This window comes from Scomber japonicus, chromosome 12, assembly GCF_027409825.1.
Source record: "Scomber japonicus isolate fScoJap1 chromosome 12, fScoJap1.pri, whole genome shotgun sequence".
NCBI classification, from domain to species: domain Eukaryota; kingdom Metazoa; phylum Chordata; class Actinopteri; order Scombriformes; family Scombridae; genus Scomber; species Scomber japonicus.
In genome coordinates this window covers 3245136-3259191 of record NC_070589.1, presented here as the reverse complement: position 1 = coordinate 3259191, position 14056 = coordinate 3245136, and the positions used below count along the sequence as shown (strand labels likewise).

General features: G+C 38.1%; 1 protein-coding gene across 1 annotated transcript; it reads left to right on the top strand.

The window, feature by feature from the left end:
- Positions 1 to 211: 211 nt before the first annotated feature.
- Positions 212 to 8558, top strand: cahz (carbonic anhydrase). The gene is made up of 7 exons (XM_053330038.1): positions 212 to 381; positions 1297 to 1494; positions 2699 to 2817; positions 3810 to 3902; positions 4104 to 4166; positions 4321 to 4476; positions 7556 to 8558. Exons 1-7 carry the CDS (start codon positions 348 to 350, stop codon positions 7673 to 7675), a joined length of 783 nt encoding a protein of 260 aa, XP_053186013.1. The 5' UTR covers positions 212 to 347; the 3' UTR covers positions 7676 to 8558.
- Positions 8559 to 14056: the final 5498 nt, after the last annotated feature.

Below are 14056 nucleotides of genomic sequence, written 5' to 3'. Positions count from 1 at the left end.
GAGAGGATGATATGTGCGCATCACTGACTAATCCATCTCTGCTAGGACAGGAAAGATGCAGGGATGAAAACGCCGTCGCGTGTCTTCTGTCTGTCTCTGATTAGCAGCCCGCCAACAGAACGAGAAGAGGACGGCAGGGAGGTGGACTATTCTCCTGACCGATGAACAAGCCAAACCCACCGATGTGAGGGTATATAAAGCCCTGCAGTGGCGTCCCAGCGGGTGTCTGTCACCAGATAAGCATCATCAGCAGCCCGCTCCTTCTGCATCCAGTCCGACCTGTAAAACACTGACTTGGATTATTCCTTCTTTTGTGTTATTCAGGGTAGCGCACAGAGAGAGCAGCCATGTCTCATGGATGGGGATACGGACCAGCTAACGGTGAGGATTTCACAGCATCCAGCTATGTGGTGGATGTTCATGTTGCTATGTAACAGGTTAAAAACATGCTGCCACACTCTGAATTCAGCTTTGCATTATAATGCAGCTAGTTCATTGCTTTGACCTAATTGATATTCCCCCAATCTGAGGTGGAAACTAATTCATTATTTTAATTTAATATCCACATTCATAAGACTTCACCACATTGCACAAGCAAAGCCTGTACTGTTGCTATCTGTAGGAACAGCACCCAATATAATTAACGCCCAGTTTTTCATCAGTAAGTTAACACCTTAAGTTTTGAAGTAATATTGTGTGCACCTTTTCTAAAAAATGATTATATTTTTTTAACTGGGGTTTGTTTCACAACCTAAGAAAGCAAAGATTAAATCAGAAGTAATGTGAGCAGAAGTGAATCATTGTCTTTCTAATCAGTGGTGGACTGTTCAGTAAATGTTCTCATAGGTGCTTTATTCCAGTTTTTAGTTTTTAGTTAGTAGTTTTTTCTGCTACTATACTAATAACATTTGAAATGAAGATAAATGCATGCATTTATCTGTCAGCCATAGTTATAATTAGTTACTTTGCAGATAAAACATTTTTACATTGGAGATAATCAAATTTGTTGCAAAGTTTATTAAATTACTCAAAGTAGTTAAAAATGAGCTCCACCTCTACCAGCTGCAGTAAACTGCTGCTTACACATTGATGCATCAGTAATAGTAACATAACCTTTAAGGAGCTATTGTGCTACATATTAAATTTAATTTTGCATTGAAGTATTACCTCTTTTACTTGAGTAAATGACCTGAATGTTTGGATGGTGGCACCAAAGAGGTGAGAAGCAGTGAGTGTGTTATAAACATACACACATTTACTCTTTGAATATGTTCCCTCCTGTACTGAACTTTATAGGACCTGACACATGGGGAGATGAATTTCCAGTAGCTAATGGGCCCAGACAGTCTCCCATCGACATTATCCCTAAGGATGCCCAGTATACCCCCTCTCTGAAAGCTCTGAAACTCAAGTATGACCCCAGCAACTCCAGAGGCATTCTCAACAATGGACACTCCTTCCAGGTGGATTTTGTGGACGACGGTGACACTTCCAGTAAGCACAGCTCAGCTCCTAGTACTGGAAAGTAGGACTTTATTCTGCATGCACCTGTGTCAAACTATCTCTGTGTTAAACTATGTTTGGGGGGTTGTAATAAATCATAATAATAATGATGACAATCTTTTGGCTGCAAGAAAAAAAAACATTTTAATATGATTTAGGTAAAACTTTTTCTTTCTTTTGGCCATAGTCATTTTGTGTGCTTTCATTTCCATTTACTACACTTGAAAGAAGTTCAAAGTAAATATAATATAACTTATGATAACTTCAATTTAAACTATATGATATTCACTGTCATTTCACTTCCAAAGTAGCCAAAAAGGGAAGAGTAACAGAAAAAAAATAAAGCTCATTTAAACATCTGTTATACTTTGATTGCATAATATAATTACACACAGACTCTGTAGTTCACTTTTAACAGTAAATATTCCTTCATGTTTTTATCTGGCCATCTTGTTTAGAGCTCCACCCTGCTGTATGTATGCAGCAGATAACAATGTCTGGTGATGTCAGTGCTCAGTTTACTCTGGTCAACCTTGCTTCATTATCTGGAGGTCAACACAACTTCTGAACCACGTCACCCTGCACTAATACCATCTATGCAACATTTAGCCAGCAAAACAAACCAATATGAAGAACATTAATTAACTTGACCTTTTTCATCATATACTCTTGGATTTCTTTTATAGCATCTATTAATTATCCTACTATTTAAAGCAGCAGCAATAACAGTGTGTTTCAGAAATGAACAGAACAGAAGAAAAACTGAACAAATAGCATGAAGAATCAGCAACATGAATAACATAATGGCAGGACAGACAAAGAGAAGTGCAACAGAGAAATAAACCACCTTCAAGTGAATATCCAATGAAGGAGTAAGTTTGTTCACATACTGAGTCATACTCCCCATGACTGAAACTGATGTACACTGCTATGGTTCGGCCCTTTAAGAAGACGTAACAGTGCTTGGAAATAAAAGTAGAAGTAAATGTAAAAAAACCCAAAACAGAATAGAAGCAACAGGAACAAGAACATTTACAACCAACATGCCAATATGTTTAGTTGACTGTATATGGACTGCAAGGTTACTGATGAACTTAGATTTAGATTGTATGGATTCCATTGATTTTGTTAATGATGTTAAATCTGTATTTTGCTGAATGTGTCTCATGTGATCCTCTTGTTCCCTTCCAAACAGCTCTGACTGGAGGTCCTATTTCAGGAACGTACCGTCTGAAGCAGTTTCATTTCCACTGGGGAGCAAGTGATGACAGAGGCTCCGAGCACACTGTCAACGGAATCAAGTTCCCCTGTGAGGTACTGCATCTACTAGGGTTAGCTTGAGGGTATTAAAAGATGCTAACAACTGCTACATACAGAAGCACTTCCTTAGCTCATGTTATGAAAATAAATGCTAAAATGTGTGCTATCTTGTCTTTGTCAAGAAACTGAGGTACAAAATGTAAAAGTAACAAACCTGTTTATAATGCTTCTTGTTATTTTCTGTATACAGTATTTTTCAAAATCATAGGGGATGGATATAGTATGAATAGGGGGTTGGCTGGATGTGAGGAGTCCTTTAAAACCTTTCCACTGATAGGGTCTGTGATGTCATTCAGAAATGATGGGGAGTTCACAGCCAATTATTTTTGAAGCTGTGTGTATGACTGACAGAGCAGATTTTTTCTCATACACTGTGGAACTGCTATACCATACAGTTATATATAAGTATCATCAACAGACTTAGTCATCTTGACAGTGTCAGAATGCGAAAGACAGTCATTGGTGTATAACAGGTAGAGTAGAGGTGGGAGGACACACCCCTGAGAGCACCTGTACTGGTGATCAGTCAGTTTGAAGTTCCAGAGACATTGATAGAAACTTACCTGGTGGGTCATTCATTGGCTGATCTCTGTAGTGTTTAGAGCCAGTGTATTGAAATGTTATTATTTTAGGCCAATAAACAAATAGAGAAACACACAACTGAATGCATGATTCAGTATTTCCTCACCTGAATTGAATTCCTTGCAGTGAGGTTTCAGAATGCTTTTAACAGCATTTAGATCTTCATATCACAACATTGACAGAAACACAGTTGAAATAGTGAAGTGAACAACACTGAACTCATGACCTTAGTGTGTTGTGGTACTGCTGAGAGAGGATTAAAGAGCATATCAGCAGGAAATCAGTCTGTGATTAAGCCCTACATCCTCACAGATACTACCCACCCCCCCTCCTATGAACCCTTCACAACACCACAACACCACTGCTTCAGTGCTGAAACAAACATATCCACTTTTTGCTTTTAGCTTCATCTGGTGCACTGGAACACCAAGTACCCCAGCTTTGGAGAGGCAGCTAGTCAGCCTGATGGACTGGCTGTGGTCGGGGTCTTTCTGAAGGTGAAGGAAAAAAGACAAATAATGAATATTGAATTATTTAAAAAATAATATATATATATATTTGTATTTTTCTTGAATAAGTTTTGTTTATTAAATTGTGTGTGTGTGTGTGTGTGTGTGTGTGTGTGTGTGTGTGTGTGTGTGTGTGTGTGTGTGTGTGCGTGTGCGTGCGTGCGTGTGTGCGTGTGTGTTATGCTTCAGATTGGTGCTGCCAATCCCAGGCTGCAGAAAGTTCTGGATGCTTTGGATGCTATTAAGACAAAGGTAAAAACAACTATGGTGGAAGTGACAAAGCACTGCTTATGCTTATTCTCTCTGAACAATAAACAAGCTAACAACTCAGTTATCATGGTAACCAATCATTCCTTCTTCCCTTCCTCACTCCCTATCTTCCATCATCCCTTCCTGATTCCTGCAGGGAAAGCAGACCACCTTTGCTAACTTTGATGCAAAGACGCTTCTTCCCAGCTCTCTGGATTATTGGACCTATGATGGTTCTCTGACCACACCCCCTCTTTTGGAGAGTGTCACCTGGATTGTCCTGAAGGAGCCAATAAGTGTCAGCCCTGCTCAGGTACTTAACTTGCTTCATATCCTCATTGGCTTCTGCTACATGAAAAACAAATGAGTAAGAAAAAAACTAAATACAAACATCAAACAAAGCTCTTATGCAAAGAATCAGGACACACTGAATCCATCATTGAACTTCTGAAGCTTAATAGTGTGAGAGGAGTTTGCTCTTTATATCGTCAAGATAATATATAACATAATATAATATATGACTGACATGCTGTGTATTGCTGCTGATCTCATGAATATTCAAAAGTGAGGTGGTGAACTTGCATGTACCATTTTGTTTTGATTATTATTAAACAGTTCCATTAACATAAACTCAATTAATGACACAAAAGAAGCTAACGAGCAATAGTTCAATTCTACCCTCTAACGTCAGACTTTAACCCTGTGGAGTGTGTTTTTCTCCTCATCCAAAAGTCTAAAAGAGCACTGATATTCTAGGACAAACCATCTGCTGAAGGACTCCTTGTTCTTCTTGTTGATGAAGACAGTTATTTATGACTATGCTTATGCATCGTTAAAATCAAATATATCACAATCCTTAATCTGTGAAAAAGATGTGAATATAGCTTGTAGTTGTTTGTTAATAAACTTGCAAATAAAACATGACAACCTAAACATCAAGTAGAATAAAAAACGCTTCAGTAAAAAGAACTGATTTCTTGGGCAACCCAATACACTAAAAGCTGTGACAACACATTTCAGCCGCTGTTTAAGAAAACAGCCCTCGGACATTTTCCTGAGGTCACAAAGATATTTGTTTGAGCTACTGTTCAATTGATAGTCTGCGCTGGTCTGCACTGACCAGTATTGAATTTTAGTTTGAGAGCCAAACATTAAAACAACTTAATCGAAGCTACAGCTGTTTTACACACTAGATGTAATTTAAATATAGCCAGAAAAGCCCTGTGGGTTTGTGTTTTAGTGTAAGTACATGTGTACATGTGCATGGATGTGTACACATTACACTGTGTGTATTTGTGGCAGCCCTAAATTAAGATATGTTTCTTGGCAGCCTACCTGCTGGTATGTGGGACATGCTGTTGTCTGCATGTAGTCTGGAGAGACTGCATCTGGGTTCCCAGTAGGAACATAAAGTGTTCAACATAAAATGAAAAAAAGAAAGGCTTTAAAGTCTGTGTAAAGTCAATCCATTGATTTACTTCTCAACATATTCTACATGTTGGAAAATGGTTACAGAAAACATGTGAAAAGGCTGATAACTATGCAGTACTGAATTATGGAGATAGAGCCTTAAACTGTTTCTCAGCCTCTCATTTTTCATGATTTTCTCAGCCTGCAAAAAAGGGCTACTCTGTGACGTAGTGGCGTACCCTTGGTCCCTCCCCTACTATATAAGACTGAGAGTCCGCTCTCCTCAGTGGTTAACTTGCCTGCCTAGTGGCAAGTTATTGTTACTACATCTAACACTACTACCAATACAGTCTACAGTTAGCCAGTTAGCTGAGTTAGCTGCCGAGCTAGCGGCAGAAAGCGACGTAGCGTCCATGTTTCTGGTAGAGGTGGTGACTTTGATTGACAGGTGACACTTGGTAGGGGGCGGGGTTTCAGCAAACTCAGCGGCCACGCCCACAGCGTTTGGGAACAGAGAAAGAGGCTGATTTTTACACAACTTTGAAGCCTAATTTCATATATTTGGCGATATTTTTAATCATTCAAATTTGGCAGGGTGGTTAACAACACACTTTTCTGTGGTTTGTCAAACTCAGAACACATATTTATTCTTACTTTACACGGACTTTAAGTGTTTGATTTCAGAGAAATCAAAAGAAAAATGACTGCAGAGCTGTCACACATCTTATTTTGGCAGTATTTGAAATAGCCTCATGTACAATTTAACTTGTTTTGGCAGTTATTCTATTTAGTGTCTGTACATGGCTTAAGTAGCCAGAATGTGTCCTCTGCTACACTTAGAATACACTGACTGGCTGTTTCTCTAGTGGCCAGTTTGTACTCTATCTTTATACATAATTAACACTGCTACACTGTACTGTCATGTGACCCACATTAAGTAGATAATGGTCTTTTCCTTCTCAGTGCTTTGCATAGTTTGCCCTCCTTAAATAATACCTCGATGAACAATTACATCATGTGCTTATTGTTACGACCGACTCAGAGAAGTTCTACATTTCTTTCTGAAATGTAGAACTGAATTCGTCTGTAAAGGAACAGTTAGCAACATTTAGTTTGTTGTCACAGAGAACTGCAAGCATAGCGGTGTGAGCCTGCTAGGGGAAATTAAATCCAAACTCACCTGCTAGCTAAGGGCTAAATGGCTCTCAGAGGAGTTGTTGTTTATGCCACACACTGCTGCGTCAGTCATTTCATACACATACATATACAGCCCAGTCATTCCATTCAATGTGAACTCTTGGTTTCAGCAGCTCATTGTTTCATTTTTATCAGAGATTTTGCATGGTTTACATTGGCAAATGAGTGCTGATTAAGTCGTTAGGGAGTTTCCTTTGAACCACATGCACATTAGAGATAACCACCACAGCAGGAGGGTGTGAGGTGACTGCTCTAGTCCCAGAGACAACATGAACTGTACTTTAATTCAAGTAGACTGCAAGAACTCATGGGAATGTTTCATCATTGAAGTTGCTATGCAACATAAACTCCTGTAAGACATTAACCATGGCCTTGTTTCTGATTGGTTGACAGATGTTGAATAAAGTTAAATATCTAACCAAACAGAATTTTCATCACCCATTTAGATTACTATATTCCATTCACATAAACAAAAAGCACAACTAATAATAATAATTTTCATACATAATTAAAGAAATGTCCCTGTATCAACCAGCCAGGTGCTGCTGATGTTAGCAGGTCAAATAGATGAGGAGGAGATATGTCCTCAGCACACACTCCAGGTCACAGGTTGATTTCTTAGAATTTGACCACCACACCTCTCATCTGACTGTGCTCTTGCAGGTGATGATGACAGCTGAAATTTCTGGTATTCAGCAAATGCATCTGCAACATTCCAGCTACTGTTAATGTGACTTAAAGGCCTGAAGCTCTCTGTCTTTCTTTCTCCTTGTCTCCTCCTCTAGATGGCAAGGTTCCGCAGCCTCCTCTTCACTGGAGACGGAGAGGCTCCATGCTGCATGATGGACAACTACCGGCCTCCTCAGCCTTTGAAGGGTCGTCAGGTCCGCGCTTCCTTCAAATAAACTCTGCGTCATTTACATAGCTTCATCCCCCCTTTGTTTTCATTCCCCATTTCCATACTCCCACTGCTCTCCACATGCAAGCTATACTTAGCTTATATTAGCCTTATTGATTAGTCCATCTGCTGACAATTTCTATAACATAGACTGCCTGGATGTATCTTTAATAAAATAATTAAAAAGTTATTTTAAGCTTTGACACTATTGAAACATAGATTACATACTATTAAATGTGCTTTTCTTCCCAGTTAACACAGACATCAAATTGTCACAATTGCCCCATTGACACTAACAATGGGACAGGAATTCCGGATTCTGATCTCTTGTTATATTCTGATTTTCTTTGGCCACTCTGTTATTTTTACTGATGTGTCCAAATTCAGCCAGATGTATGATACAGATTTGTAATAGATATAAGAATTTATTTTTTTAAAATAGGAATTTCAATCAAACAGTAATATTCTATAGAGGATAGCACTAAATGATTGGATGTATGGGATCATATATTCTATACACCGGTCCATCTAAGGTTTATTTAACTAAAAACAAATTCCCATTTTTGAAAATATAAGTCATATATTTTGCCTTGTTTAAAAATGATAATATCGACTTCCTGAAGCTTCTTTCTACATATTTCATTGTGTTTTTATTGATGCCTCATGTTATAAGTTTGTGACAAAATGATCGTTATAGCAACAACAGAAAGCAAGAAAGCAAGTCTGGATGTGACATTTTTCAGTGGTGACTTTATTTGTGCATCGTAGCTGCCCTGATGCTTCTATGCAAATAGATATGTAGACTCACCTCATGATGGTAATGCTAAGGAATGTAATGTTGTGAAGGACAGTCTTGTGTAGTAATGGCTGATAGTGCTGTCTTAGGCAATGTCTACTAACTAAAATGTGGTGTTTTCTCTGTGTTGGGTTTACACCCATTCGTGGTAAATAGAGCTTTTTTACTGACACATCTGAATTACTGTGGACATAGCCTTAGACAACACATTCTATAAGTGACCCTATAGTATAAATGTCAATAATTTTTTTAAATAAAAACTATGACAACTAAACTACCTATCACCCCAGTGCATTAACATGGACAGAGCTGTTCTGTTAGAAATAATTTAGAGGATAAATTCATACTGTAACACAAGCTGGAGTATCAACATAGAATCTTTCATGAACATATGATATTTTGTCAGCGATGTGTAAAGTCATTACTCCATCTGACTGAACTAAGATCATTGACAGGTGTTCATAAGAGCAGCGCAACTTTACTTTTTTAGCTTTATATCAATTTTATAGAAATGTTATGAAGACATGAGCATTCAGTACAGTATGTGACTATGCTGAGACAGCTGCAACAATTTAAAGTGTGTCACTTGAAACTGCTGTCACATTACAGATTAAAAATATTTTGTGTCGATCTGTCAGTGGAAAAGAATTTTATCAATAAAATCTGATAATTTACAGAAGTCTCAAAGTTTCATTCTTTCTCACATCTAATAACCATCACATGTTATCATTTCATTTCATGATTATGAAGACAAATTCTTATTTTCTTGGTAAAGTTTTTCAGTCCACCACTTTGGTCCAGAGTGAAATATCTCAACAACTACTGGATGGATTGGATGGAATATTGGTATATTCATAGTGCCCAGAGGATGAATCCTAATTACTGATAATAAAACTTTTACTTATACAGTGAGATATCTCAACACACACATGGCACCTTGCTGTGGGAGGTGCCGGCTGGGCACTGAAACTGAACTTAGCTGGATTAATAGCAGTTGTATCATATACATCAAATCAGTGTGACACTTTGACAGTCATGTAAATCTAAAGGTTCATTCATTTCAGTCAGCATTAGTTAGGTTAGCCTGTTTGCCACAGTGGGTTGACTGATGCTGGAGAACTGGTGTTAACGCTAGTCATGTTGTGCTAAGAAAAATTAATGTTTTTTCTTGGGTTATGATGAAAAAATAAGTACCAGAAGGTTGACATTTGTAGTTTTGAGTGAAATTCATTTTAAATTCATTGCAACAAGTATCCATGGTTCTAAGAAAATGATATTTAATCATTCTTGTGATCATGTAACTCATGCTCTACTGCTATGATCAGGTGCACTTCTGAATTTCTGTAATATTTTAAGATAAAGATATTGAGCTTGGTAGCTTTAAAGTGTCAGTGTTGTCACAGTGAGGATGGGGCACTCTTTGCACCACTTTGCAAACAACAAACACGGCAGTTTATAGAGTACCTCATGTATTGTGTTTTATGTTTGTTCAGTTTCATTTTCAATTTCTTCTTCTTTTTCCTGCAGAAAAGCTTTGCCTACACTGAAACCCAAATTTGACTTGGTTTTACTAAAGTTCAAAGAGGGAAGATGGGATACTGTGTTGTAATTTAAGATGATAATTAATGTAATTAATGAAGACTTTACATACTGTAGATTTTCCTGCAAATAGCAATAAACTCAATTATGAATCAACACCCTATTTCAAATGTTTTATAAAACAGTGCTGCTGTATTTGGCAGAGGATTAGTGATGCTGGCTGCTGATGGTTTTACATAACACTGTTTGGCTGTTTGTTTGCATCTCTACCAACACGTCTTTGTTAGAGTCCTCATCATCACAAACCATTATCTGGACAGTCTTTGTTGGACTACTGGCAATCAAGCAGCCAATCTGTCTCTAACTATTAGCTGTGTCTGAGCTGAGCTGCTTCAGTTTCTGTAACACGTCAGCAACTCAGAGCTCTTGAATAAAGCTACTTTAAGCCTGGCTTAAGGCATGTACAAACAAATCATCCAAAATAGTTATAGCTATTTTGCTTCAGTGTAACACATACAGAAGAAGACCATAGACAATATTACTCTGAGCTGTGTATACAGTGGAGAGAGACAGTAGGAATGTCATAAACCTTCTATCAATCTGACAGTCTTGAGGGTTTTCCAGGCTGGACACATCAACTAAACTAGTGCACTTCACACCTACAGTACACTAACTTTATAGGCCTGAGATGCAAGACATCTTGTATTTGTGAATGTTATGGCATAGGGCAGCCTTCAGCTATTTGTGTTTCCTGTGGAGGATAAATCATGGATGTGCTATAGGTACTGGATACAGGATACTGAGCAGTGATACACAATACATTATATGTGTGTTATATAACTAACATCTGTTACACCTACATAAGAAGGATAAGAGCATCTGCTTTCAGCATGTCTGGCTAGCCCCACAAAGAATCCAATTATCAACAAAAACTGCTAAGTAAGCCATCTGTACAGGTCATCATTGGCCCTCATGTGTTAGGGACCAAAGACACTGATCACTACCAATTCATCTTTCTGGAAAACGTCCTAGTAAGGGGGGGGGGGGGGGGCAAAGTTAAAAGGAGCACATGGAATAAGATTTTAATACACTGACATTATTGACAGCATGACCTGTTGAATTAAAGCAACCCAAATGCATCATGGACTCAAATCACATCATACTCATTGTCAATGTTGGTTTCAACTTTAACATTTTATCAAACATCTTTAACACATTATCACCTGACTCCCACAGCTTCCAGACATTCAGACAGAATTTATACACCAAAACATAGAAAAATGTGTCCTCTCTCATTCAATGCTACTTCCATTGAAATAGGACTAACTTGCCAAAAAAGGCAGACAGTGTTGTCTAAGAGTCTCCCTCTGTCCAATCTTATGAGTGCTGAAGCTCCTTGTTAAAAACAGAGATGATTTTACTTGTCGAGTTATAATAAGTTGTTCAGTGGCTTTTTCATTGAAATTTACCAATTAATTTGGTGGCTGTGGGTAGCTGAGGGATCTCTTCTTCTACAGGGCTGCACAATCACCATAGCAACCTGTGACTAAGTCTCTGTTCTGATTGGTGGATTGGTTAGGGTATTTTTGGCAGGTGGACCTCATTTCAATTGTCATCAGTGTTTCAGGTTTAATTCACAGACATACCAATTAAGACAAAATGCCTATGGTTAAACTCCACAGGGCTGTTTTAATGGTTTTAAAGATTTATTTGAGAGATTTTAAAGGTTTATTCCACCTAAATACTGATGTTTTATCTTTATCTCAACAAAGACAGTTAAAGGAAACCTCAACTCAGTACGCCTAAACTCATTTAAGTACTAGCTCTAAAACTCCCATTTAAACTTCTTTCATTGCTTAGTCTGTATTTTGCATCCTTGCTCACTTTCCCACTTTTCCAACTATTCATACTGCTTCAGCTGCCTTTTCATACATTTTCATCTGTTATCTACTGATGCTCTATTCAAACTTTAAACATCTTTCCACATTTTTCAAACATTAGAAGTTTTATTCAACTTTTTCATCCCACTTATACTTACTGAAAATATCTCACACAGCTGATTAAGAGTTATTTATTTGACTCACCCATTCCATATTTCTCAACTTCATTTATACTTTGTCAGCTTCTTCATCCAAATGAAACCTTTCAGCCTTTCAGCAGCCTGCATTCAAAATGGTGTTTCCTCAGAAATTCCCTTTTGTAGTGTACATATCACATTTCATGCACAAGGTACAAAATATACTTTACATGACCCTTTCACCAGCTGCAAGTGAAAAGTCATCATGTAAACTGACTGACATTTTATTTACAGCCAAGCAATGATTACATTTGAAATATTCTTCTTGATAGCTAGCACTTCAGAGGGCATACACTCTTCATCACCATATCAAGCCAGGGCCAGAAGATATCTGAAGTTAATGTATAGCATGAGATTAGAGGTAAACTATGGTAGAAACTAAGCAAACAAGGAAGCAACAAAGGCTATCCTATAATACCCTGATCATAATCTAATATGACATAAATTAAGCTCAAAGAGAATGTAACAATGTGTATCATGTGGTGGAGGATCATGGAGTTCATACTGTCTCTCTGTCTGTACACTTGTGTGTGTTTGTGAAGGGTATGTTTGGGTGGGTGGGGGCTGCTAGCTTATCATCATATGGCCAGAAACTGTAGAGAGAGAGAGATAGAAGACAGTTTCTCAGAACCTGCTTACACAGAACTATTATCAGACAGAGATGCCACCATTATGTGCTCATTACTTGCTGCAAGTAGGGCACCAGGTGAAGAGAGCAGAAATATACTGTAATGACAGCTTAGAACGACTCAGATCAATAACTCATACATAAAATGTTGTTAAAACAGAAAAACAATGCCTACTTTTCACCAAAACTAGTCTTCCTCTGAGCTGGACTCATTAGTCTGTATGTAAAGCTGGCTGAGAGACGAGTGTTCAGGGACCGTCTAAAGAGTACAACACCAAAAAGAGATGCTACAAATATATTAAAAAACTTCACTCCTATACAGTGGTATAAACACTTAGTTTGGAAAAATGTGCTAAAAAATGTTCAATAACCTCACTCATACAGTGTAATGTCTGCAAATCACTCTTCATAAAATTACACTCATAATGAAAAAGTATTCTTTGGTTTATTTGATTGATGACGATTGGCAATCCTTGTGTGTGTGTGTGTGTGTGTGTGTGTGTGTGTGTGTGTGTGTGTGTGTGTGTGTGTCTGTGTCTGTGTGTGTGTGAGTGTGTGTGTTTGTTTTTTGCTCTACAGTTCTTTAGCGGGCTACTAGTTATACATGGGCTACTGTCTTTGCTCGGATTCAACCCTTCACCTTTCACTTGTGACTGCTGATATCCCAGATGTTAGCTGTAAGTGAACAAGTTTATGAGACTACCCTTTTTGTTTGGTTATTGGTCCCAGTTTCTGCCATGTATTATTAGTTCATTTTAATCATTTCAGTTTTTATCATTTAGAATTATCAGTGATAACTAGGGCTGTCAAACGATTAATTTTTAAAATCGTGATTAATCGCAGAATTTCCGTAGTTAATCGTGATTAATCGCGTTTTGAATTGCATGTTTAAAATCCTGTTATTTTACATTTCAAGGCAGTTTTAAGCCCATAATGTAAAGCATTTCTTACCAGAGTGTCTTAACTGGGAATCAATCACGGCTCTGCTGCGACTCCCACACTCCAAAATGGTACTTTGGTGGAGCTGAGGCTCGCTTGGCTGCACCTGGGTGTTTAGCGTGGAGGTGCTAACTCAAACTCCACGTACTCCGATGGTAGTTAAACTCCGTTTGACACAGGTTGCATTTTACTTTTGACTTGTCAACTGAACCGTCTCGAAGTTTTTTAAAGTTAAACGAGCCGTTCAAAAGTCCAGTAGCTCTCTTACTTTCCATCAGCGCAGTAGGTTTACTGCAGGCGGCCACTTCAAAGCATAGCGCTACAGCTAGAGGAGCCGTCTACGGGGGAGTAGAAGGGACAAAAAGGCTTGCAAAATTAAAATGCGATTAAAAACAATAACGCGTTATGG

Bases quoted from the DNA above. Each gene is read 5' to 3' on its own strand.
- cahz (XM_053330038.1), top strand. From the start codon at position 348: ATGTCTCATGGATGGGGATACGGACCAGCTAACG. The intron at 1,495-2,698 runs GTAAGCACAGCT...CCTTCCAAACAG, and splicing joins GGACGACGGTGACACTTCCA to CTCTGACTGGAGGTCCTATT. The intron at 3,903-4,103 runs GTGAAGGAAAAA...GTTATGCTTCAG, and splicing joins TGGTCGGGGTCTTTCTGAAG to ATTGGTGCTGCCAATCCCAG.